The following is a 27741-nucleotide window of genomic DNA, read 5'->3' as shown; positions in this document are numbered from 1 at the left end:
GCTCATATGAGGGGACTAAGTTTTTTCATACGAAGAATTATTTCACAGTTTCAATGGAATAGGGCATCTCCAGCCAAGTGTTCCTAGAGCAACTTGTGCCCACCCCTATCTTAGTATGAATTATACCACAGCTTAATAATTCCATCTGATTCCTTCTCTCTCTACTTGAGACCTAGCTCAAGTATTTAATCCATCACCCTTCCACATGCCCCAAAATGGGAAAGGAAGAATGAGTAGCAACATCTACAGACCTTCAGGTTGCATTAATGGTAATAAATAAAATTTTTGCAGGACAGCATGTAATGCAAATATAATTACATTCCTAGTAGTGTAATACTAGTGTCCTTATCTATTTAAGGTTTCTTCTTGGCATCTTAGAGCCTGTGCTTCTGCTACCTGCCTGTAACCTTAGAAATTTCAAATGACCCGAATGAGGATGTGTAAACTTGTGAAGGAAGATAATAGAATCTCCAAGTGATTTCCACACCTTTCTTTTTTTTGCTAGTATGTTTTTATTATGGTTTTACCTTTGTGGTTTTTAAAATTTTTTTTAGTTTTTTATTTTTTGCGTAATGTGGGCCTCTCACTGTTGTGGCCTCTCCCGTTGTGGAGCACAGGCTCCGGACGCGCAGGCTCAGTGGCCATGGCTCACGGGCCTAGCCGCTCCGCGGCATGTGGGATCCTCCCAGACCGGGGCACGAACCCATGTCCCCTGCATCGACAGGCGGACTCTCAGCCACTGCGCCACCAGGGAAGCCCTACCTTTGTGGTTTTTAACATTTTTTCAAAATATTCTGAAAGTCAAGTCTAGTTTTCTCTTTTTTCATATTCTAATAGAGGGAAAAGTTGATTGCTTTTTCATAAATTGAAATAAATTTGTATTTTTAAATGTTTGACTTGAGATCTTTTAGAAATTTGTACAAGTGTACTGTGTTTGGAAGAAAACCACCTGATAAAATTTGTAACTTAACTAATCAATAGTCAAATCATGAATTTATTATATACAACATCTAACCAAAAAGTGACCTTTTTTTGGACATATGACTACAGCTGTTAGTTGAAATGTCTATTGTGTCCTCTTATTTAACTCTTTCAGCTGGGTAATCCTTGATGAGGATTAGCATGTGACCAGGCTCCCCCATGGAGACTTTTGACATCTTCTAACATTTTCTCCAGGACCTGTATTTTTCAATCCTGTAAATTTCTTTACTAAGTAATTCCTGAGGTATTCTTCTAGAATGTTCAACAGCAATGAACATGAAATAAGATGGACCCTGCCATCAAAGTCTCATAGGTAAAACATAAGATAAAACACTCTCACATAACTCATTCAGGGCAAAAGCACTTAGTCACATGAAAAAGAAATAGATAGCAGTTAACATTTATTACAGATTTATATAAACATATACTGTGCTAAGAGCCATGGTGGCGTATACTCTGATTGCCTGCACAATCCATTTCCTCTTTTTTCTTTATATAGAGCTCCAATTTAATTTGGGACAATAGTACATCTAGCTTTTCTCTTTTTTTTGCTATTAACTTGTGTGCATCTAGCTTTAAAAACTCAATTTCCCAGGTTCTTTTACCGCTTTGAGTAGCCACATGACCTAGACCTGGCAGATGAAATGTCAGTGGAAGTCTGTGTGGTAGTGTTCATATGAAACCTGTTGTTTTCTAATAAATAATGACAGACTCAGCTGGTATACTATTTCTGTTTCTTTGTCCTCTCTTTTCTTTCTGCCTTGAGTGCAGATGCAGAACCTGGAGGTGTGGCAGCCTTTTTGTGACCATGAAACTACAGGCTAAGATTGGCCAAGTAGGAAAACGCAAGGAGCCTGGTTTGTTGGCACTCCAAGCTACCTAATTCATGTTTCGTGAGAAAAATGAGTTCCAAATTGTTTAAACCATTTTTCTTACACAACCATACACAAATGTTATAATACATATGCATTTTCCTAGTCCTTAAAACAATCTTTTGAGATAGATATTATAATTTAATCATATCATTGAGGAAACTACTCAACTGATAATTGAGTAGTTTTCACAATATCATTCTGCCAGCTAGTATAGGAGCCAGGATTTGAAGTCAGGTGGTGTGACCTAGAGCCCATGGGCTTAGTTCATCAGACATCTCTGGTGGTTTGGAGTCCCAGGAGGTTAATCCCAATTGCATATTGGGGTGAAAGAAAATCTTGCAACACTTTATATAGGAAATGGACTTACAGTTGAATTTTGAGGAATGGGTAGGATTTTGACATATAGAGATTGAAGAAGTGGGAGAAGGGCATTCAAGGTAGAGAAAAAGGTATTGCCTATATGTGGAGAACAATGGGCTGTTGGCTTTAGCAAAGGAAACATAAGGTTGCAGAATTGGAAATAAGTTTTATAAACTAGGTTGAGACCACATCATGAGAGTTTCTGAATACAAAGACAAAATGTTTGAACTTCTAATATTCATAAATTGGGACCTGATTTATGGAGAACTACTGAATTCTGATCAGTGTCACTCGGATCAAGCATTTCAACAGAAATATTTATGAACATTTCCCCAAATGATAAATACATCTAGAAAGTAGAATTCATATACTTTATTATCCTTATTTGAATTATTATTATTTTTTCTTAAAAATAAACAAAGTGTCTGTTATAAAGATGCGGTATATGAGTAATTTAGAAAATCCTTTTACTTTAAACATAGGCGCCACCTTGTGGTTTAAAAAAATCCTTAGTGTAGTGGCTTTGAAGCAAAAAACTAAATTGATGGCAATTTCTCATAGCTAGATCTTATGGTTCAAATTCGGTCTATAAGAAGTCTCTTGAAGAACTTTATACAAAAGGTTTTATGTGTCTTGAATAAAAGTTATTTATGCTGTTGTGGCTTCCGTGGTGGCACTGTGGTTAAGAATCCGCCTGCCAGTGCAGGGGACACGGGTTCGAGCCCTGGTACGGGAAGATCCCACATGCTGCAGAGCAGCTAAGCCTGTGTACCACAACTACTGAGCCTGTGCTCTAGAGCCCACGAGCCACAACTGCTGAGCCTGCGAGCCACAACTACTGAAGCCCGTGCGCCTAGAGCTCGTGCTCCACAAGAGAAGCCACTGCAGTGAGAAGCCCTTGCACTGCAATGAAGAGTAGCCCCCGCCCACCGCAACCAGAGCAAAGCCCACGTGCAGCAACGAAGACCCAATGCAGCCAAAAAATAATAAAATTAGAAAATAAAATTAAAAAACAAAGTTATTTATGCTGTTGTATTCAGTTTACTTGTTTTGATTTATCAGTTCAAAATTGTGATAATTTGCCATTTTTTCTATGTTACACAGAAAAAAACATCCCAAAGAAACAAGCATAAAGAAGAATAAGTGTGCTCATTTATTCTTATAAATAGCCTTAGGCCACAGCTACTTTGCACTTACATGAGAGCTTTCAAAAGTGCTTGTGTTCCTGTGTGCATAGTTGTTTGTTTGGCTTTAACATGTTCGATTCCTTCAGGCTACTCTATCCACAAACCCAGAAGTAAGTAATTTAAACATCTCCTAAAGCAAGAAATGAGGAAGATAACTTTGAAGAACTGAGATACAAAAATTTTTTCAAGATACCAACTCACCTATTCATAAAGCAGGAAAAAAGGTCACACTGAGACTTGCCATGGCTATTAAAGACAGGCCCTACTAGCGGCTACTCTAAGAAGCAAGGTAAAAGTGAGAGGGAAAATAAAGAGAAGAAAAGCAACAAGGAGGCAGAATTAAAAGGATGCACGGACGCTTGATGATATGGGAGAAGGAGCTGAATAAAGAAAGGCAGGAATGCCCTGGGGTCTGTATGCTGCCTTAGTGCAAGCCCGGTGAGGCCTGGGCACTGGCGGAGAGGGCCCATCTCATCGTAGGCTGTGCAGAATCTCACCTCACCTCCTACACTCCTCTTTCATGAGTGTCTGGCCTCGTGTGCTGCCTGAGGTTGTCGCTGGGACCAGGATCCCCAGTCTCATTCCAGTTTGGAAGGCCTTCATTAGAGACTCTGCAGATTCGACCCTGCTTGGATCGGTGGCCAGATGACACCTTTGGACTGAGTTTTCAAGAGTGCCTCCTTGCGACAGGGCAAGTGGACCCCTTCATGCCTGAATTCTGATGCAGCAACTCTCACTGGTGTCTTTGGAGACCACCATCTTCAACTACAGTTGTGATTTTTACCTCTGTTACTTTGTCACCACACCCAGTGTCACCCTGACTACAGCCACGGACCAGTTCTTATCCTCAGTTGATCAAAATGAGTGCAGAGTCTGAGCATTTGGGGCAGGGGTCCGCTGTGGACCTTTCCTCGGTTCACCTGGCCTAGCATGCCACCAGCTGCAGGAAAAGCTTATGTAATGAGATTGTTACCTCCCCAGCTAGTACTGTCCAGCTCCCCTCTTTCAAGTTCAGCCCCCTGTATTCTGTTACCCGGAGGTCAGGTGTGAGTGGGTGGCAGTGAGAACATACTGTACACAGATGGCCTATGAACAAGAGGCACCCGTGCCCCACCCGAAATTGTATCAGAACTTCTTTGTCCAATCTGAAGACACCCCCCTCTGTCTCCACCCAGGCAGGGGAGCATCGCTGAGGAGAGAGGCAATGCCCAGCCCAGTTAGGTGGCTTTAGTGGTTTTCGTCTTCCCCACTGCTTTCTGGACCACTTGGCTTTATGCATCCTGCATTTCTTGATCTCTTTTGTTATTCAGACATTTGCCTTGTCCACTGTTGATGGCTTGTCTGAGCTAAGCTCCTCCAGTCTGATGAGTGACTAGATGTGTCAACCTCCTCCTCCACCACTCTGTGCTCTGACCGTCAGGGGATACCCTTCCCTCCTGGGGGTGGTCCTGGAAGGATCCTTCCTCCCGTCTCTTCTGCTGTAAGTGCCAGACTGGACGTGGATGGGTATGCGTTTCTGCAGCACTTAAACTTAGTGATCTTAGTTGTCATCCATAAACTGACGTGGGGGAAAGCCATTCCTTCTACAAAAGGCCATTTCACCCAGTTCTTCTAGGCAGCAGATAGATTCACCATACTATACCTCGTGAGGAGATTGGACCTTTGTTATTCTGCCCAAACACACATTCTCTGGAAAAATATATGAGGACAACCAGTCACCAAAGAGCAACAAAGCTGAATTTAAAAGACTAGTGTAAGTGGAACTTGGAAATGCTGGTTCTGTTTCTATAAGTGAGACCCAGCTTTTCTGGTAGGTTTTTTTTTTTTCAAACCACTCCCTTTATCTTTTAGAAAAACTTATGTTATAATGAGAGATGAAAAAAAAAACTACAGAACGAAAAACAAGAAACAAAGACAAAAACAATCCCAGTACGGGTTTCTCTTGTGAGGTTTCTCTAGTTGGCCCGCTGGACGTGTTACACGTGCTATGGAATATTCATCTTGTCTCTCTGTGATATTTGTCTTTGTGCTAGGCATTACCGAGCCTTAGAGGTTATCATGAATGCCAGTTGTGTGAAATAAGCGCAACTGACAGGATTTAAAGGCTAAGACTAGCCTTTCTAATCCATCTATTCCCCATTCTGTGCCTTAGGCCATGCCTCTTCTGTAAGAACACACTGCATCCTTGCTCCTGTAAAGGGAGCTGCAATAATTTCCTGAATGTCAGTCAAAACCTCTCTCCGTGAGGAGTTGGAGAAATTCAGATTTCTCCCTCTGACTAGACAGGAAAGGAGCTATAAAGAATTTTCAGAATAAGATGAGTGTTGGTATTTTTGCCACACGTGCTTAGCTTTTTCACTTCTTTAATAGTTCAGAAATAAAATGTATTGTCCTTTTCCCTCTCTCCTCTCATATTAGGCTAATTAATAAAATTAATTCTGAATTTAAAAACATATCTAGAGGACTTCCCTGGCAGTCCAGTGGTTAAGACTCTGAGCTTCCAATGAAGGGGGTACAGGTTTGATCCCTGGTTGGGGAACTAAGATCCTGCATGCTGCGCCCGGTGAGACCATAAATAAAAATAAATAATTTTTTAAAATTCTAGATATAAATTAATTAATCAATACATTATTATAAGGTAAATTCATCAATATTAAGTGAAAGCTTTTTGTTTGGCATTGTTCTAAGTGCTGGGTATACAAAATGGACCAAGTTCCTACTCTCCTGGATCTTATATCCTAGTGAGTGGAGGAACAGAAAATCATCAAATAGACAAATAAATATGTACTATGTTGAGAGATGTTAAGTGCTGTGAAGAAGAATAAAGCAAAGTAAGGAGATTGGGAATGGGGTGGTGGACAGTGGGGTACTGTTTTACATAGGATGGTCAGAGAAGCCCTCTCAGATAAGGTGATATCTGGGCAGAGGTCTGAAGGACATGAGAGAGTGAGCCTCTCTGACGTCTTGAGGAAGAGTGATCCAGGCAGAGAAAACAGCTAGTTGTAAACACTGAGGTGCTCAGCGTCTTCAAAGAACCTTATATGGTATAGTGAAGACTTCGGATTTTTTTTTTTTTTCCCAATGAGATAAAAAGTCGGAGAGTTCTGAATAACAGAATGACATAATTTCATTTGTGTTTTTAAAGCACCCGTTTGATTCATATTATTAAAAAACAGTGCGAGGAGGCAAAGGAGAAAGCAGTTCAACTAGTTAGGAGGCTATTGCAGTAAATCTGGGAAGACAGTGATTTGGACTAGAGTGATAAGGATGGAAGTGCTACTGAGTGTGATTGGATTCTGGAACTATTTTGAAGATAGAGCTAATGAGTGGCTGATGGATCAGATGTGAGGTATGAGGAAAAGAAGAGGAATAAAGAATGACTCGGGTTTTAGTGTAAATAACTGAGAGTTGCTGTTTGCTGAAATGGTGAGATTGGGGTAGGAGCAGGTTTGGTGATTGGTGGAGAGGATGAAGAGATCAGTTTGGGGCACGTTGAGTTTGAGCTGCCCATTAGACATCCAAGTGGTGATACAGAATAGGCCATTGAATATCAGAGTCTAGAGTTCAAGGGTGAGTTTGGGGCTGGAGAAACAAATTTGAGTGTAATCAGTGTGTAGATAATTTTAAAGCCATGATATCATCCACGGAGTAAGTAGAGAGAGGAAAGAAGAGATCTGGGGCCTGAGCTCTGGGCATCTCCAAAGCTTACAGGTTGGGAAGGAGATGGAAAGGGACTCATTATTGAAGTAGAAGAAACCAAGAGAGGGAGCGTCGTCCTAGAGGGAAGGGAAGAAATCACTCCAGAAGAGGAAAGTCAGTTTTGCTAACTGCTGTTGGCTTGAGTAAGATTAAGTATTGAGAAATGGCTATTGGTTTTAGGGGTCACTGGTGACCTCGATGAGAGCATTTTTAGAGGAACAGTAGAAACAGAACTCAACAGGAGTGGGTTTGAGACAGAGCAGTGCAGAGCAAACAGCAGCATTTTATATAGACAGCTTCCCTGAGGAACTTTGTTATGAAGGGGAGCATGGACGGATCTGTGGGTTCAAGGCAGGGAATTTTTATTTCTTAAGATAAGAGCTGTAATGGCATATTTGTATGCTGATGGGAGTTATCATCCAGTAGAAGCGAACAGATGATGACTCAGGAACAAGAGGGGATGGTATCAGGCAGAGGGACGTGGGATCTAGTGCACAAGGGGAGTGTTGAGGAGAGGAAAATGAGCTGGTACAGATATGAGTAGGTGGGTTGGTAGACTTGGTGGTGGGAGCCTTGGGAAGATCATGAGGTTGAAGTAAGGAAAGAGACGAGGGCTTCCCTGGTGGCGCGAGTGGCTGAGAGTCTGCCTGCCGATGCAGGGGACATGGGTTCGTGCCCCGGTCCGGGAAGATCCCACATGCCGTGGAGCGGCTGGGCCCGTGAGCCATGGCCGCTGAGCCTGCGCGTCCGGAGCCTGTGCTCCGTAACGGGAGAGGCCACAACAGTGAGAGGCCCACGTACCGAAAAAAAAAAAAAAAGAAAGAGACAAGGAGGTTGGAGGCTTGAGGAGAGAGGAGCATGGGAGAAGAAATAGAGGGTGAGAGCGAGCTGACCCCATCAGTGTTTTTCAGGCTTCCCTGCATCAGGAGCACTGGCTTCCCTGCATCAAAAACAGCAGTTGCTGGGCCTCACCTGAAAGTTTCTGATTCAGTTAGGTCTGGGGAGGTGCCCAGGAATTTGCAGTTTTCACGAGTTCCCAGGTGATGATGCTGATGCTGGTCCAGAGCATAGACCTTGGGCGTCGCTGGGCTCGGGAAATGAGTTAGGACGGCTGGAGCAGCCCTAAAGGCCTCCTGTGTCTGGCAGTCTTGCATGTAAAGTGAATTTCGTCAACTTAGTTGTGTGTTTTTCTTCAGCCCGATTCACCAGCTTAAGAGCTGGCAGCAGTAGGCACAAAGTTGGACCTAACCAGAAAAAAAAGAATCGGTATCACCAGTGTATTGGGGAAGTTTTGCTTCTCTGTGATGCCTTTATATTCTGAAAATACTATTTCTACATATTTTGTTTGAAACATAAAGGATTAGAGAATCTGAGATTGAGAGGGAAAAAAAATGAAACTTTGTGGTTGAAGTTTACTATTGTAGGACTTAAAAGTAAAATGGAGTAATATCCACCTCTGGTCCTGTATTTCAAGGAGAACTGTAAGCCCCATTTCTCTAAAATACCTGTTAACCATACTGTTTCTGTGATTTACTGAAGAATAACATTCTGAAATATACTTTGAAAAACTAAAATTCAGTTCTTTTGTGTTTATAAGATTATATTCATCATAAACTGAATTTGAAGGCTATTATATTGTTCTTTGCAAACGTTCATATCCTCCTACAAAAATGAGTGGTTAAGTATGGAGTTTTATACACCAGATATGAGTATTGGGAATGAGAACTTAGCTGTTAGAATAAAGGCCACAGCTCATTAATCAGAATAGAAAAAAGAGAACTGGCTTCCATAATAAGGAACAGTATTAATTCAGGTATAGTATGTTAAGCAGCGATTTAAATGCAGTGTATTTGCATAGTAAGCAAGTATTAATTTGTAAGTAACTGATAGCTTTCTTTTATTAAAAAAAAAAACAGATTTTGTTGGAGCCAGGCGTGATCCAGGATGTGTTAGCAGCTGGCAGTCACCTACAGCTGTTGGAGCTTCTCAATTTATGTTCCCACTATCTCATCCAGGTATGTGAGCTTGCATCCTGCTAGTATGCCCTGCACATTCCTTCTCCCTGCAGTACCCCACCGACTGGAGCCCAGTGACAGGTAAAATGGAAGGGAGGGGGGTGGGAAATGTGGCCTGTGGTGGTAGAATTTCTCCAGGACACAGGCTGAGAGGCTCCTAAGAGGGCAGCTGCAGCTCTCATGTCCTACTTCCTGGCCCCGACCCTCCCTGCCCACCTTACTACCCCTGGGCGGCAGAGTAACTCAACAACCACACACAGGGTTCACTACTGGGGCCCTGGGAGATGACGCTGGGAAGGGTCTTGATTTGAAGCAATGCTCTCTGGTTGCAGAAATGCATGAGAAGTTGGTTAGTCAGTTAGGATTTCAGTAACAGTAGCTAACATATCATGAAGTCATACATAATTAATTGCTGCATGAACTTCCTGGGCAATAAATGCTGGAGAAGTGATGAGTGATCTGTGCATTCTTGCCCTGATTTGCTAGGGTTTCAGGAAAGGCTCTGCGAGGGGGAGGGAGAGAAAACTCCCATCCACCGAGCACCGATGCTTCACGTTTGGTCCTCACAACAACGTTGCACATTTTTATAGGCAAAAAAACCCAAAGATTTGAAATATACCCAGTTTTCCCAAAGTGACATAGCTGGTGAGTGATAGGGCTTTCTGATTCCAAAGACCTTTTTTTCCTTCTTGCATGAAAACCCTTTGTTTCAAGAGGAAGATATCGGACATCTTAGGCAGCTAGTACGGATGTGAATCTCTTTTATTTTTCAGAGAGTTAAGTACTAACCCCCTACATTGAGATCCTCCCATTTATTCCACTCGTATGACCTTTAACTTGCATATATTACAGCATTATAACAACAGTGAAAATAAGCTTAAAAAAATAATAAATCCACATAATTTAATTCTGTTGTCCTTGTGCACATGACATGTTATTAGTAAGTAGAAAAATCCTATTTTTTTCTGCCTAATTACATTATTTCCTTCCTAATAATTTCTCTAATTCTAAATATAGCCTTTACTTCTGTTACTCATTAGGTCATTTCCAAAGCTGTTTCTCATATATCATCTTATTTCATCCCCCAGCAACCTCAGGAAATAGGAGCCAGTGTCTCCTAGGGAGACAGTGTGAGGAATGTCAGCCACGTTCACCTAAGGAGCAGTTCAAATACAGCATATGAAAGTTTTATCATTATCTCAGCATACTTAATCTAACAGTAAATGTTTAACTATTTTATCTTATTTTCCTTTCTTTTCTCCTCAATATTGTTGGGTGATATGGGAGACCTGTTTTAATCCCTTTCTGCAAGTAACAAATGGGAATAACATAGAAAGGTTACAAGACTTCAAAGGTGTGTGTTTGACTTGTGAAATTGAAATTACTTTTATTTGACATTTCTACATCAAATATTGCAACTTGTGCTTTCAGCATCATCACCTGATTCACTTTTTCCATGGCAGGTAATAATTAATGATGTGTGTTGACAAAAGTTTAGTTATAGTGCTAGTTATCATGATGCACATTAAAATACAGTATATATACAGTGTGTGTGTGTGTGTGTGTGTGTGTGTGTGTAAACTTAAACCTATAATTCTCTCTAAATGAGAATTCCAGATGAATGTTGGAAGTTAATGGGTATTTTTCCCTATCCCGTCAGATGAACCTGTTGAGATACAAGGTGACTTGTGTGCACTTTGGAATTCAATTCTTGCAATTCATTATTTTGCTGAGGAAAAAAATGTGGCTTGCAAACAGATGTATTTTGTGGACAGTTCATTTATTATTAGCCTGCTTGAGCAGTGGTTAGAATTTTCACTGTCTTTTCACCAATGTTTGCATTTCATTCTCTTATGTAACTTTCCTTTTCCTTTTTATCTGTGATGTTGCAAGATGGCCAACTTGCAGAAGGAAACTTGGACTATAAGGACTAAAGCCATGTGTATGCAGAAACCTTCATTATGTCACTCCTTTTCAAATATATACCCTGCCTCTCTTTTAGGATTATCAAATTACCAGAAGGGGTCAGTCTGCTTTCATATTTTGACATAGTCAAATAACTATACCTATTTATGATTTTTGGTATTATTGCTCAACTGATTTTTAATTTCCTATGGAATCATTTTATTGGGTATATAAAATATTTTCTGTTAAAATGAAAAATCTTCAGTGCTTAAAATGTACTTAGAAATTAAGACCCATCAACCAAGGCTAATATATTCTCCATTCTTGTTCGGTACTTTGCCCAATGAGGAGTTTGTGAAACCGTTTTCCTAAGATGTCTGGTATTGTTTTGTTGTTCTCAAATTACCATTATTTCAGAGATGTGGAGGGTAGAGCTCGGCTCTCAGTAGACCTCCTGCTGTCCTCCAGGGCGCGTTAAGAAGCGTATGCCAGGAGAAGTGCTGGGTGGGTACTTCCTGAGCTCCCTACCACACCCCAAGCCTCCCTGAGCTTCCGCGGCCATCGGCTAGTGCATTGACCTGAAGCTTCTTCTGCACATGCCTAGACGCCGCTGCTCCCCTCCACCCCAGCCAAGGGAAGGGACACTTTGAGGCCACTGTGTGGGCTCCTTTCTCTTGCTTTTCCTCTGGCAGGCTGCTGAGGGCTGGGACCCCACACCACAGGAGCAGTGCCCCTCTTGTCAGTGAGGACAGCCATCAAATTAGCTTCCCAGGCTGTGAGGTCTTGTCCGTATTCATTTTTGGCTCCAGGCCCTCGAATCAGGCCTGTCATTGAGAACACACATGTTCTCCGTTCATGTTGCTGAGATTAACTGGTAGCCTGGCAATGAAAGCAGCTAAATGATTTGGGGTGGGGTGAGTACAAGGGGAATGGCTACAGTAATAGCCCATCATCCCAAGATGAGGGATTTACAGACAACTGCTCAAGTTTGCATCCTTTCTCACTTGCTTTGCAATGAAATGCTGTAGGACTCTGTCCTGTGTAGCCTGTCATGTTATATATCATTAATAACCATGACCTGTCAGACTTATCTGCTGAGATTCAGTCCCAAATAAAGTGTGAATGCTTCTTTCCCTTTTCCTCCCTCTGCTCGTCTTCCTTGTCCATTGTGCTTTTTAAAATTTTTTTTAAATTTAAATTTTTTTAATTTAAAAAATTTTTAAAAATTTCATCAGAAAGATGAACCAATTCATTAAAGAGCAATATTTGTGTATAAAAAGGGCTCAGTAAAATGTGTAAATTTTCTTGTTTTTCAGTGTATGCATGTTTACATGAATGTCATTCACTATGTTAAATCTTGTAAAGGAATCTGTGCAGACCATCCTCAGAGAGATGGGCTATGGATATAGAGATTCTGATGTGTCTGCTGATTTACCGAGTCCCTCAGATAAACATTACAAACTTTTTGAGTACAGTTTATTTTCCCAAACTTTGATTTTTTTCTAACCTTTTTTAAAATTAGCTTCTGAACATCTGTACCTAAACATCACACAGGCAATTCAAACCTAACATGAGAAAACCTACCCTTTTCTCTGTTGATGGTACCATCAATGTGTTAGTTGTCTAGAAATTTGGACATAGTCTCAGACCCCTTCCTCACCACCATATCCAATCAATTACCAAGTTGGGTTGATGCTACCTACCAAATATCTCTCAGACCTGATTCTTTTCTCCATTGCTAATTTTCTTACCTTTCTTTAGACTCTCACCGTCATTAGGTATATGTTATAAGAGTTCATAATTTCCTCCTAAGGGGCCTGCTTGTTTCTATATCTATGCCAAACCATAGTCCCCAGAGCCATCATTATCTTTCCCAGGAAAGAGAACCAGCATTTATTGAGAGCCTATCTGTATTGAGTGTTTTGCACAAAAATTCCCATTTCTCCTCTGCTAAGCAACCCCTTAAGACAGGTGAGAGTTCTTTTATTTTTACAGGTGGAGAAACCTAAATGCAGAACTAGGATGTTGATCGGATTTGGAAATGTCTATTAGCTCCCCTAATGACCATTTGGCAGCATCATTTCACCTGCAGAAACTCTCCAAGGCCAGGCCTGTTCTTCCCCAACCTCATCACCAGTCCTCATGCCTTTCCTAGTCTGCTCTGTTCTGGACCCTAAGGCCTTCCTTTCATGTTGGAACTTGTCATTGGGAGGGAAGACTAGGTGGTAGAGGTCCTGAGTGACAAGCAGAGCCTTCAGTCATTGCCTTCAGATTGTACCAAGGGTCAGGAGTAGGCAACACACACACAGACACACACACACACCACCCTTCCAAACTGTCCCCTGTCATAAGATCAGGATACTGGCCACTGGACTTTGTGTTGTATCCCCTGAAAGTGATATATTAGGAGATACACATGCTTTGCTGAAAATGTCTTTTTTTGTAATTAGCTTTCAAAAAAAAAGTTTGTACATATTGTACTCTCTCCCCCAAATAAATGCTATATTCTATTATTTGATTAGCAAGTTTTCTTTTTGTTTGCCAAGTATCGGCCTTTATTGTGAAATGCAATTTAAATATATTGACAAGAAAGAGCCCTCACTAGACTTTCTGAATAAGATCACCAAAGGGGTGAATTAACTCCTTTTGATAGGAATATACTTTTAGTATCTACTCCTAGGCAGCAGGTGGCAGTGTGAATCCACCAGAATTCAGTAGTTAATTTAAAGCAAAAATCAGAAAAAAATGAAAAGAAAAATTATTTATTTTGCTACATATTAGTTTTCTGACCTAATCAGTAAAAAAGTCATTATTCACACCACACTGGGCAATATGCCTTGTAATTTTTAACAAATAATAGGAAACTGTTAATGTGTTCACAGGAAATACAGTTTTGTCTTGGGCTGCTGTGGTCATTTATCACTGCACTTTGTGAAATCACTCATTTGTTCTAATTTGAATGTAAATGACTCTAAGGTTTTACAAATAAGGTGACAGACTCACATAAATGTAATTGCAGGGTTCATCTCCCTCTTTTTATATATCACTCATTAGGTTATGAATTAAATACATCATATTAAACCAGGGGCATGTCCAATGATGATATTGTAATGGCAAATTACTCTATGCTATTAGAGGTGTATTTTTTATTCATGGACATTAATTTGTCATTAAGCGGCATTAGTTTAGCACTTTTATGGGGAAGACGTGACCTGAAAGAGGAGACGTGCTGCTGTGATGTGAGAGGAAAGGGACAGGAGTGCTCTAGGTAGAGCATTTTATCACTGTAACGAAAACGGGGGTCGGGGGGGGGGCGTTCTATCCTGTTTTCATTTGTTTTTGTTTTCTGCTTTTACAAGCATAAAAGATCATTTCCCCAGATTGAAGGCGTTTTTCTGTTTACAGTGTGCACATTTGGATCGTCTCGTAGAGCGAAGCCAAAATTCTTACTATTAATCATTCAGAAGCCAAGTAAAAGGAGCAGGAGGGAGGAAGTGACTTCCTGCCTTAAATCTCCCTCCTCTGTGACTGATGCTTATTAGTCATCCCTTGTCTTCATTTAGTTTTACACTAAATGGGCTACCATGAGAATTAGTCATTTTCTCTCTTCAGTGAAGGTACAAAGGTTTAAAGAACGTTATTCTCTCATGAGGGTATTAGGAAGAATTCTGGGTATTTCTGTTTTTTTTTTTTTTTACATAAATGGTGATTTTACTGTTCTTTTACTTAGAAAATATTTTTTTCCTTTCAACTCTGGGAAACACAGGATCCTTGAAATAGCTTCGCAGAAGCAGAAAGTATCTGAGTGCTGCTTTTGCATCAATTTCCTCATGGGCTTACTGTGGTTGGAAATTACCCACCCCAGTTAGGGACTCTTGAAGGCAGGGGTCATGCCTTACATCTCTTTATATCTTACCCCCTCCCTCCCATCGCATCACAACAGCTCAGTGTCTGTATTGGTCAGCTTGGCCTGCTATCACAGCAAGATACCACAGACTGGGTGATTTAAACAGATATTTATTTTTCACAGTCTGGAGGCTAGAAGTCTAAGATAAAGGTGCTAACCTGGTCAGGCTCTGATGAGGGCTCTCTTCCTGGCTTGCAGATGGCCACCTTTTGGCTATGTTCTCACATGGCAGAGAGAAAGAGACAGCAAGCTCTCTGGTGTCTCTTCTCCTTTTTTTTTTTTTTCTTATTTATTTTATTGTGGCTGTGTTGGGTCTCCGTTGCTGCGCGCAGGCTTTTCTCTGGTTGCAGCGCGTGGGCTTCTCACTATGGTGGCTTCTCTTGCTGTGGAGCAGGGGCTCTAGGCGCGTGGGCTTCAGTAGTTGTGGCATGCAGGCACAGTAGTTGTGGCTCACAGGCTCTAGAGCGCAGGCACGGGCTTAGTTTCTCCGTGGCAAGCGGGATCTTCCTGGATCAGGGTTCGAACCCGTGCCCCTGCATTGGCAGGCGGATTCTTAACCACTGCGCCAGCAGGGAAGGCCCTCTGGTGTCTCTTCTTATGAGAACACTGATCCCATCCTGAGGGCCCCACCCTCATGACCTCATCTAAACCCAACTGCCTCCCAAAGTCACATCGCCAAATACCATCATACTGGGACTTAGAACATCAGCATATGAATTTTGCAAGGACACAGTTCAGTCCATAGCAGTGTGTGTTGAGGGAACGAATGGTGCATCCATTCAGTAATTTGTTTCTTGCTTAAATATTGAAATTTTATATTATGGGAGGAAAATATGTTAATAAGTCAGTCTTACATTAGTTTTACCCATTGAATACAGTTTTTTTGAAGTTGAAAATACTTTCTATGGGGATTGCATTTGGCACTGAAGATCTTGCATATTTTACAGTATTTCTTAATAGGTTATCATTTTTAAAATAAGTAATACTACAATGACTTATAGGAGGTTATCTCTTCCAAATAATGCATTATTATAATTTTAATTATTAAATTAGCAGTATCTCCTAAATACATAATATATAGTGGGTGCTCTGAATAGAATAATTTATCCTCAAGGTTGAGAAATTATAACTTGTTTTTCTCCACTGCTGAGCTATTTTTTTCCTGCATTAGATAAGACAAATTATTATACCAACATATATATTGAATAGGCCCCTAATCAAATACACTGAGTGCTATTCCACAGTTCACTAGAGCTGATACTCTTGTATTTGGAGAAAGTTAAAGTACGAATTTTGGAAAATATATTACAAACAGTTTAATCTTTCAGATTTTTTTTAAAGTCAGTGAAAATGATCAGAAAGGGTAGAAATGTATCAGCCCTACTAAATCATAGCCAGCTACTAATTATTTGTTCTAATCATGAGTATTTGCTATCTGGCATGGGTGATCCAGAATACCAAAATTTTCAAATATCATTAATATTTGGCTCTAAAATATATCATAAGTTTTTTAGCAGCCATTTTAGGATCCCAGTTAATCTTTTCATATGCTATTATCTTGGCTTTTCTTCCCTAAGCCCACACCGAAGGATGTCAGTGACAGCCCAGAGACACACTGGCTGGCCAAGGAAGTCATTTTGGCATTTTAATTTGTTATGTGGGTAATCTGGGGTTCACTATGTCTTTATTGTTTGTGAGTTTTTAAAGACAAGAAAGATTGTCTTGAAGGATTTTTCTAATATTAGTAATTTCTATTCTAAGCTAACTATTGTGTGGTGGGCAATTTTAAAATCACTTTCAGCCTATTTTTCTCAAAAATAAGATGCTTCCAATATTTTACTAATGCTAGAGTTCAGAATCAATAAACAAAGCAAACAAAATCAATCTCACTTAATTCCATTATCAATACTTGAAATTAGGGGCATTAAAAGAAAATCTATGTTTCATTTAAGATATTCATCCTCCTGTTCACCCTCCACCTGCAAATATTTCTGCCCATAGTTAAATGTCTGCCCTATTCTCTAAGGCTAAACTGCCTTTCAGCAACTTGATGCATCAGGTACCTCCTGTGTTTCCCATGGTTCCAATGTCTTCTCCACTGGCACCTTCCTTTCATTTTTAAAATAGGATCAATAAGATGGGAGAAACTTTTCTTCTTTTCTCACGATCACAACTCGCTCCTTCCGTTCACTACCAAACTGGGAACAGTGTCTGCACTTCCTTACCTCCTATTCATTCTTCAGTCCTATTGAACTCAGTCCTCTGCCTTCATTACTCCCCAAAGGCTGTTCCAATAAAGGTCCCCAAAGCCTTCTAATCGTCAAAGGCAGTGGGCCTTTTATGGTCTTTAATGTGACCACTCTACAGCCTTCCGACAGTGGTTATTAGCTCCTTTCTTTCCTACACTTCTATTTTCTCAAGACTCTCTCCTGTTCTCCTTCTACTTCTTTTCAGTTCCTTTACAAACTCTTCTTCCATCAGCTCTGTGAATATCCCTCTGGGTACAGTGATGCCTTGTGGGTGCCCTTCTCTTCTGCTCACCATCACTCTCTTTCATCCACATTTGGAGGATTGCAGTCTCCTCTCCTGAGCGCCAAGCTCTGTGTTCAGCTGTTTCCACTCGGCTGGCATCCACATGCGTCTCAGTTCACCGTCACCCATTCTACTCACCTGTTCCTCCTCCCACTCTTTGTTAAGGAACAATTTTCCATGTAGTAACCCAAACCAGAAACCTTGGCATAATCTTATGTTGCTCCATGATCTCATTAATCTCAATACATTCTATTGGTTTAACCTCTTAAATTGTTCTCACATATGCCTTCTTGTCTTTCTTCATTGTCACTGCCATCATTCAGATCTGGATTATTTTTCCTAGATGTTCCTGCAGTAGCTCAACTGACCTTCCTGTCTGTTGACTAAAGCTAATCAATACTTTGCTGTGTAACCTAAGTTATTTTTCCGGCCCACAAAACAATTTCTTTCCCTAAAACACAAGCTGGATCCCTGTCTCCTGGTTACAAACTAGGTTTCTAACCTTGTCCTTTTAATTTCTTGTCTCCTTCATGTGCCCTATTCTTACTGTACCCAAGGATAGCATGTTTTATCTTCTCTAAGCCAACTGCCTAGTCAGCATTTCCTCTTGGATATCCCACAGGCATATGACCTTTCTGAGTGTTAACCCAAGCCAGAAACCCAGGAGTCATCCTAAAATATTTCATCTCCTTGTGCTCCACATAGGCTATCACCAAAACCTTTCAATTCTACCTCCCTAAATTTTTTTTTAAGACACTGTTTTTAATGAGTAAGTTTTGGGTTCACAACAAATGTGAAAGGTGGCTACAGAGATTTCCTATGTACCCCCTGCCCCCATTATCAACATCCTCCACCAGAGTAGGTACATTTGTTACAATTGGTGGACCTACTATCACCCAGAGTCCACAGTTTACATTAAGGGTCACTCCTGGTGTTCTACATTCTGTAGGTTTGGACAAAGGTGTAATGACGTGCATCTACCATTACAGTATTATACAGAATAGTCTTACTGCCCTAAAAATCCTCTGTGCTCTGCCTGTTCATCCCTCCCTCTCCTCCCCACAACGCCTGGTAACCACTGATCTTTTTCTATCTCCACAGTTTCACCTTTTCCAGAACGTCATATAGTTGGATTCATACAGTATGTAGCATTTCCAGATTGTCTTCTTTTGCTTAGTAATATGCATTTAAATCTCCTCTGTGTCTTTTCATGGCTTGATAGCTCATTTCTTTTTCGTGCTGCATGGTATTCCATTGTCTGGATGGACCACAGTTTACTTACCCCTTCACTTACTGAAGGACGTCTTGGTCACTTCAAGTTCAGGCAATTACGATTAAGCTGTTACAAACATCTGTGTGCAGGGCTTGGGTGAACTCCCTTAACTTTTTAAATCTCTCTCATTCTCTCTATTTCTATTTCCACCATCTTAATTCAAATCTTCAATACTTATTTCCTGGACTAAAGAAACTTCCTGCTAACCAATGGACCTACCTGCCTTCACTCCTGCCTCACCCCAGTGCCTCCTTCAAAACAAGGTTCATTCCTCTTGAAGTGGTTCACAGGTTCCATTTTTATTATGAAACTTCCTATCGCTTTAGCCTTCTTTTTTTAAAAAAAAAAAAAAGTTACTACCCACATGCTATACCACAATCATTGTGAACTTCATGCATGTCCCCGTGCCCAAACCTCTTTGTATGAAGCCTTCTTCTCCATGGATTATTCTTCCCTCGTTATGTCACCCTATGAGTTCCTCTTTAACCTGCAAGTAGCTTGCTCATGTGTTATAGCTCCTCTTCCAGAGCTGCCTGATAAATCCACCTAGTTGGAGGTGGATTTCCCTCCTCTTCATTAATTACAGGCATTCTTCCAGAGTGCTGATCACACCATATTATTTGTATTGATTGACTTATCTGTCTCCCTGTGATATAAGTTCATGTCCCAGAGTTGTGTGACCTTGAGCAAGTTACATAACCTCTTTGCCCACAAATACAGATGTGATACAGATATGATACCGTATATACAATGTACATCTTAGGAGTGTTGGAGTGTTCGTGAGATAGTGCATGCAAAGTATCCTATAGCATAGTATCCTACACACAGTAGGTACCCTGAAAACCAGAGCCAATAGAATTGCATGCTTCACTTGTGAATTTCTCTATTAATTCCACAGTTAACCTTCCTACCCACTTCCGTCACTCCGGTCTTTCTTCATTCCTGGAAATGTCACAAACTTTACTACCTACTTCCAATCAACAGCATATTGGACCAGGCTGTTCCTGAATATTTTGGAAATAATAACCATTCTGTAAAAGGTATTTTTCCTTTGCGCCACTTCTCTTAGCTTTTGTAGAAGTGCCTGTATTGTTTTAGAAAAAAAAAGTCACAAATAATTATATGAACCATCACTTTCTCCCTGTCTCTGATAAGTGAAAACATCACACTGAAATTATACTTTAGTAAATAGTAAAAATTGATGCTTTTAAAAGCAACATAATACTTGGTGTTGCTACTTTTTTATTTATTTATTTTTTATTGGAGTATAATTGCTTTACAATGGTGTGTTAGTTTCTGCTTTATAACAAAGTGAATCAGTTATACATACACATATATCCTCATATCTCTTCCCTCTTGCGTCTCCCTCCTTTCCACCCTCCCTGTCCCACCCCCTAGGTGGTCACAAAGCACCGAGCTGATCTCCCTGTGCTATGCGGCTGCTTCCCACTAGCTATCTGTTTTACATTTAGTAGTGTATATATGTCCATGCCACTCTCTCACTTTGTCACAGCTTACCCTTCCCCCTCCCCGTGTCCTCAAGTCCATTCTCTGGTAGGTCTGTGTCTTTATTCCCGTCTCACCCCTAGGTTCTTCATGACCATTTTTGTTTGTTTGTTTTTTAGATTCCATATATATGTGTTAGCATACGGTGTTTGTTTTTCTCTTTCTGACTGACTTCATTCTGTATGACAGACTCTAGGTCCATCCACCTCACTACAAGTAACTCAATTTCATTTCTTTTTATGGCTGAGTAATATTCCATTGTATATAAGCAGCAACCTAAGTGTCCATCAACAGATGAATGGATAAAGAAGGTGTGGCACATATATACAATGGCATTGCTGCTTTTAAATAGGAAGTTTCGTTTTATTGTTTCCCCTGCCCTTCCTGTAAATAAAACATATTGCTGCATCCTAATATACAGAATTCGAGGAGAAATTGGAAAAATCTTTTATCTCTAGCTCTAGCGCATAGTAGTTGCTTAGAAACGCGTATTTGTGTGCGTTCCTTCTACATGTGCCAGGAGAGCTCCCTGTGATAGGAATTTTCTGTAATACAGTTGCATGGTATCCTAAGTTCCCCGACTAGAGGAAATACAGGCAGTGCATTTGTTTAACAGAAGGAAGATCTAAGTCCTTACAAGGAGACTGCTGTCCATATGCCTCCCTCTCTCCAGGTGTCTTTCCTTCCTAGACATCTCCCCCACCCCCTTTCTCACTCTCCCTCCCCAAATCTCCTTTAGAGCAGGCTGCCGACCTTTTCCTTGCTGCCTTTCGAGGGACACGTGCTCAGGCCCTGGGAAATGACTGCTTATCTGTGTCGTTAGTTCAGCTTCAGGTACTGTGGCCTCAGCCCCGTACACTGCGTATAATGTTTGCCCACTTCAGAGTCTGCGAAGAGGGACTGGGGTCATGCATCTTGTTCCGCTGTAAGGATATATTTATGCAGGTCAGAGTCATTTCTTTCTTCACTCAAGTGTGTGCTCTGTATCAGTGGTTCTTAAACTTGACTGTGTGTGGAATCACCTGAACAGCTGGTTAAAGCAGACTGCTGGGCCCTACCCATAGAGTTTCTGATTCAAGAGGTCTGAGGAGGAGCCTGAGAATCTGTATCCTAACAAGTTCCCAGGTAATGCTGATGTTAGTGGTCTGGGGACCACAGTTTGAGAACCACTGCTTCAGACGCTCTTGCCACCTCAATTCACATCAGTTACCAGCCTGTTAAGTCACTGATATTCAGATTTTGAAAGTGTCATAATATCTAGATAAATTTGAACTGGTCATGGGCTTCCCTGGTGGCGCAGTGGTTGAGAATCTGCCTGTCAATGCAGGGGACATGGGTTCGAGCCCTGGTCTGGGAAGATCCCACATGCCACGGAGCAACTAGGCCCGTGAGCCACAATTACTGAGTCTGCGCCTCTGGAGCCTGTGCTCCGCAACAAGAGAGGCCGCGATAGTGAGAGGCCCACGCACCGCGATGAAGGGTAGCCCCCACCTGCCGAAACTAGAGAAAGCCCTCGCACAGAAACGAAGACCCAACACAGCCATAAATAAATAAATAAATAAAATTAAAAAAAAATTGAACTGGTCCCAGTTATAAATATATGAAAAATTTACATTATATATAAATATGTAAAATATTGATATTATATATCCTGCATAACATCCAAAATATAAAAAGCCAAAACAATGAAGACTTGAAACAGAAAACCTTACCAGTCTTCATTCTTATATATAATAATGATTAAGACGAAAGTCTATGTGGATAACTGAGAGATTATTGAAATTCTGCAGAATTGGGCTAATTTTCGGCAGCTGACTTTGGGTAGCAGCACTAAGTAAGGGAATATACCAGAATTACGTCCAGGCTGTACTATTCTTTAAAAAAATTTTAACCTGATTTTGCCTCTCATCGTTCAAAAAAGGTTTGTGATTATTGCAATTTTCGTTTTAAAGCTCCAGTTGCTCAGATGGACTATTTTTGATTAAAGAAAGAAAAGTATACATTAATTTCCTCTTTATAATCCATAATGCAGTGGTAATCACCTGATGTGCTGAGACAGCTCTAGTAAACTTTGCAATAGCATTTTGCAGCACATCGTGACTGGGGCCAGAATTATTAGTTGTTGATGATGGCTGTGTCTCTGTGCTTCCTTCATACTGGATTTCCAGCTTACTAGAGACTTTCCCAAGGAACAATATAAAATTATTCATGAGCCTTGGATATTATGAATACAGTTGATTATGAAAATGTACTAGTAACCTAATTGTAGAATTCCTCTGTTATACAGCACAAATATATTTAAACAGGCCTTCAAAGACTCCAAGAATTAGAGCATGCTGGGTTTTTTTCTTGTATTTTTGGATTGCTGCTAATGTTTTGTTTTAGTTTAATCGCACTGTATCATATGCATATTTGTATCAATACATGAATATATAGTTGCATTCAACTGTCCAGATATGTTTGTTTGTATACAAATATAACTATATCTCTATATTTATACAAATAAAAATACCTGGTTTTACATTATTTTATCATATCACAAATAGTCTGCCCTGCATTGTCAATGATTTGCTCACTTTTTCTTCCATAACTGTTAGATTTTATCCCATCAACTCTAATATAAGATATTATGGAGAAAACTTACAGGTCCCTTTATGTACATGATATGCATGATGACTTTTTTCCTACATAATTCATCCCGAGGTTTTGGGTTTTGTTTATTTGTTTGTTTCAACATGTTCCAAAGGGCCAGCCCTTCACCACACATCCACAACAAAGCCCTTTACGTTGCTCTCTCTAGTCCTGGAGTGCAGTCCTTTTCTGCAGCACCAGGTCGTGTAGTCATGTAATACCTTGATTTATAACTAGGTTGTAATCCAACTAGGAAACAGGTGGAATCACAACTGGGTATGGTGCCTTGGATATTAATGGCTTGGCTCAGAAGTGGAATTTCTAAAGCTGTATACACTCTTTTTTGCCTTAATTATGCATTCATTAAAAGCTTTTATACCCAACAGAATAAAGTAAATATTTTTTGATCTCCATAGTGTGCTCCCAGAATGTAGATTTGCACAGCAGGGTCTTGATAATCTGAATAAATTGTATTTCTCCAAGGGGTTTATCTTTCAAATAAGGTCATAAAGAAATGCAGGGCTTCCCTGGTGGCGCAGTGGTTGAGAGTCCGCCTGCCGATGCAGGGGACGCGGGTTCGTGCCCCGGTCCGGGAAGATCCCACATGCCGCGGAGCGGCTGGGCCCGTGAGCCATGGCCGCTGAGCCTGCGCGTCCGGAGCCTGTGCTCCGCAACGGGAGAGGCCACAACAGTGAGAGGCCCGCGTACTGGAAAAAAAAAAAAAAAAAAAAAAAGAAATGCAGCTCCTCCATCCTTAGATTTCTCTGTGTGTCTTTTCTGCTGTGTGTAATATAGAACATGGGAACCAGAGTACATTATAGTAATACATACTTGGTGATGGTCCAGTATAATGTCTCAATCTATTCTCCTTTTTTTATCTCTGGTGAAGTGTCTTTTAAGTACAAAAGAAATGAATGATGTTACACAACAACTTTGATTTTTGCTGTTATTTGTAGAAAAACAAAGTCCACATTAGACATTCAGTGTTTTCTTCTCTTTACCCTATCAGTGAGTAAAATTTGTGGAATATGCAAAGCTATAGCTTAAGCACTGTTGGTAGTATTTTTAAAAGGGAATAATAATAATGAGACAGCTACTGTATGTTGAGCATCTACTATGTGGAAGGTACTTGACACATGTTTTTGGAAATCCTTATCACAGATCACCTTTCCGATTTTTCTAATGAGATGTTAATCTCTTGCTGGGGCTATCCATATGTGTCAGCTTCAAATCACGTGCTTTCCTAAAATCTGTTGACTTTAAATGAAGGAGACCACTTTTGATGAGCGGGCCTCATCCAATCAGTTGAAGTCCTTAGGAATAAAAACTGAGACTTCCTGAAGAAGAAGGAATTGTGCCTCAAGACTGTAACACAGAAATGCTGCCTGAATTTCCAGCCAGCGAGCCTGATCTACAAATCTGTGACTCAAGACTGTACCTTCAACTCCTGCCTGAGTTACCAGCCAGCTGACCTGCTGTACACATTTGCCAGCCCACACAATCTTGTGAGCCAATTCCTTAAAATCTGTCTCTCTGTGTATCTCCTATTTTTCTGGAGAGCCTTGACTGATACACTAATGAAATTATTTTAACAACTCTTTAAAACAAAAAAAATCATGTGCTTTTTCTACAACTCCAGACTAAGCATGCAGCCAGTTCCTTGTCTCCACACTTACAGCATAGTGAAAGCGACAGGGAAAATATAAAATTATAAACTCAAATAAACATGCACAACAAGTTGAACTTATAATCTTTCTGAGTCATAAAGAATAAAATGACAATACACCTACTATCGAATGGTAGCCCCAAGACAGCATACAGTTGTGAAGAGTTTAGGCAATAGCTATTTCTTTTCTCTCTCTCTCTTTCGGGGCTGCCATATTTATTTCCAGAGTGGCTAACGTTCTAGGCGTTTTTAATATTTAAAGATTAAAATATTTAATCAATTTATTTAATATTTACTATTCAAATATTTAAAATAGTTGAATAATTTTAGAGGAGGAGGAGAATCCATGTTTTCCTGTAAAACTAAGAAGTAAAGGCAATAAAAGTTGACTTTTTAAAGGTCTGATATTCTTTCTTATCTACCCACTATCCATCCATCAAAATTTATAAAGTGCTCTTTGTGAAGACTGAGAGGAAGATCTAAAGAAGTACAGATACGGTCTGTACTTTTATACACAACTAGGGGAGAAAGTATGTAACCAGTGGCAAAGGGTTAAGTAAATATTCAAGTATACAAGTAGCTCCTGAAATGAGAAGTCAGAAGAAGGAACAATACTTCCCGCTGGAGTGGTCTGTCTTGCTTAGGAAGAGGAATCTAATTCCGGTTGTCGTCTTCCTCCCCAACACTGATAATGCTTGATATACTTTTGGCAAACAGCATAGACATTTATAAATTTCTGGTTATCACTAAATACAAAGAGAAGTAAGGTTCCTTTTTGACATTCTAAGAAGGAAAGAAAAATCAACATGTAAAAAGACAGGAGACCCGAGATTCACTGTGGAAGCCAGGCCTGATGCATCTGGCACCACAAGTGGGTGTTCCCCCATGTTAACCAATTATATAAAAGCCCTGATGGGTAGTTAGCATCAAGAGAGAATTTTCTAAGTTCAGATCAAATATTTGAGAGCACCATTCTCACTTAATTGTGAGCAATCTGTTCATTTTGCCCAACTGTAAAATGAGACCTATACCCAAACTGTCATTTCCTCTTTCCATTTGAAGTCATGGGGGTGCTTTTTACAAAAACAAAAAACAACTTTTTAAAAACATGTTGCTTTTTAAAATTCATAATCCAACAAATACTTTTTGTTTTTGGTGGGGTGGGTTGCCCGGGCTTCTCACTTTTGTGGCCTCTCCCGCTGCGGAGCACAGGCTCTGGACGCGCAGGCTCAGTGGCCATGGCTCACGGGGCCCAGGCACTCCGCGGCACGTGGGATTCTCCTGGACCGGGGCACGAACCCGCGTCCCCTGCATCAGCAGGCGGACTCTCAACCACTGTGCCACCAGGGAAGCCCCAGCAAATACTTTTTAAATTACAATCTGTGATAAAGCATTGTGATTGGCATTGTACAGGATACCAAAAACATAAGATGTGAAACCTTCTTACTAGTTTACTAGGAATGTTTTTACTTATTGGAAGATAACATGCACGAATAGCTTAGTGACAAGTTCGTTGGTATGTGACAGGAGACTTGAAGTGGGAAGCATTAGGACTTACTGATAAAGGGCTTCAGATTTATTATGTCTAACTTGGTACCTTGGTCTCTATAAGCAGCCAGTACAATAGTTTTATTTAACTTTTGGTTAACATTGCTAAAAATCAGATCATGCTGATTTGATTATATGCAGACTCCCTGTATCAGGTTATTTTGAATCTATTTGGGAATAGTTTTGTTTTTTTTTTAATTAATTAATTATCTTTGACGGCATTGAGTCTTCGTTGCTGCGTGCGGGCTTTCTCAAGTTGCGGTGAGCGGGGGCTACTCTTTGTTGCAATGCATGGGCTTCTCATTGCAGTGACTTCTTTTGTTGCAGAGCACAGGCTCTAGGCGCGTGGGATTCAGTAGTTGTGGCACGTGGGCTCAGTAGTTGTGGTTCATGGGCTCTAGAACGCAGGCTCAGTAGTTGTGGTGCACGGGCTTAGTTGCTCCGCGGCACGTGGGATCTTCCTGGACCAGGGCTCGAAGCAGTGTCCCCTGCGTTGGCAGGCAGATTCTTAACCACTGTGCCACCAGGGAAGTCCCAGGAATAGTTTTTAAAAAAAGATTTCTTGACTTCTGTAACAAGGGTGACTTCTCATTTAGAGGACTCCTCAGAATGTGATGTAATATCAACATTTTATAATAGAACTTCAAGTTTCATGCATGCTATTACATGAGAGGCATAGAAATCACTATCTCTCCTGACCATCTTTATCTGTAGTGAAGTATTGACATGTGGTAATGGAGGTGACATTTTGAAGAGGGTATAAGTGAAGAGCATCAATAATTGGAAAAGAAGGGTTATAATTATAACAGTGAAACACAGCATTGTCAAAATAGTCACATCTTTTGAGTGTTATTACCTAGAAAAATGTGGAATCCTGTTCAATTTGGTTATCTTAGAAGGGGGGAGGAGGGAATTCAGGAAATCAAAATGGCATTTACTTTTATTTTGACCTTGAGAGAGGTTTCTTATTATCTTGAGCATAGGTCATAGTTTTCCATTCTTATAGTACAGGTTGCTGATGCTTATTTTTGTTTTGTAAGTTAGTAATGTTCTCAGAATTACATGAGCCAACAAGAGAAACAGGTGTTATTAAGGCCATGTTTTGCGTGGGTATCCTTAGTATTAAAGCATCTTCATCAGATTTCCTAATCTTGTCAGTTTAACAAGGACTCTTAGATTTGAGGAAGAGTATTTGTGGGGCAGATTTTGGGGATAGTCTACAGTAGATGCAGTCACAAGATGACAGATATTTTCTGTGTTCCACATAATTCCCCTGCCGGGGCTGTGATTAAACTGCAGTGCTGGATGGTCAAGGGGCTACTGACAGGCTGGGACACAGCATGGGTGTGACTGAAACTAAGATAGACTATGTATTAGAAATATGCATTATTGATTCTCAGCTTGTATCACTGTTGGCACACATCAACATGTCTCTAGGCTGTGGCATACATGAGCTAGGCTGTGGGTTATGTGCAGTGAACATGCAGACCTCAGCTATAAGGCTGCACCATTTTCTCCCATTCAAGAAAGTGTATTAGAATGTAAGTGAGTCTGGGGGACATTGGTTCAGGGATAGGCTTAAATCTTCTCTAACCTTTCTTTATAATATAAAGAGAGTCTTGTATGGAGTTTCATCACTAATTATTAGTACTTGCT

The 27741-nt window shown here is 40.5% G+C and overlaps 1 protein-coding gene across 2 annotated transcripts in view; it reads left to right on the top strand.

The window, feature by feature from the left end:
* The window catches only part of KLHL32 (kelch like family member 32), a 242965-nt gene that overhangs the window by 127474 nt on the left and 87750 nt on the right, over nucleotides 1–27741 (top strand). For both annotated transcript variants that reach the window (XM_032651502.1, XM_032651501.1), the window contains exon 5: nucleotides 9019–9117. In XM_032651502.1, the coding sequence (XP_032507393.1) occupies nucleotides 9019–9117 (99 nt within the window). The remainder of the gene's footprint in view (nucleotides 1–9018; nucleotides 9118–27741) is intronic.

Source organism: Phocoena sinus, chromosome 12 (genome assembly GCF_008692025.1).
Source record: "Phocoena sinus isolate mPhoSin1 chromosome 12, mPhoSin1.pri, whole genome shotgun sequence".
In the NCBI taxonomy this organism is placed as follows: domain Eukaryota; kingdom Metazoa; phylum Chordata; class Mammalia; order Artiodactyla; family Phocoenidae; genus Phocoena; species Phocoena sinus.
The sequence above is the reverse complement of the archived record's forward strand: the minus strand, read 5'-3'. Positions and strand labels throughout refer to the sequence as shown.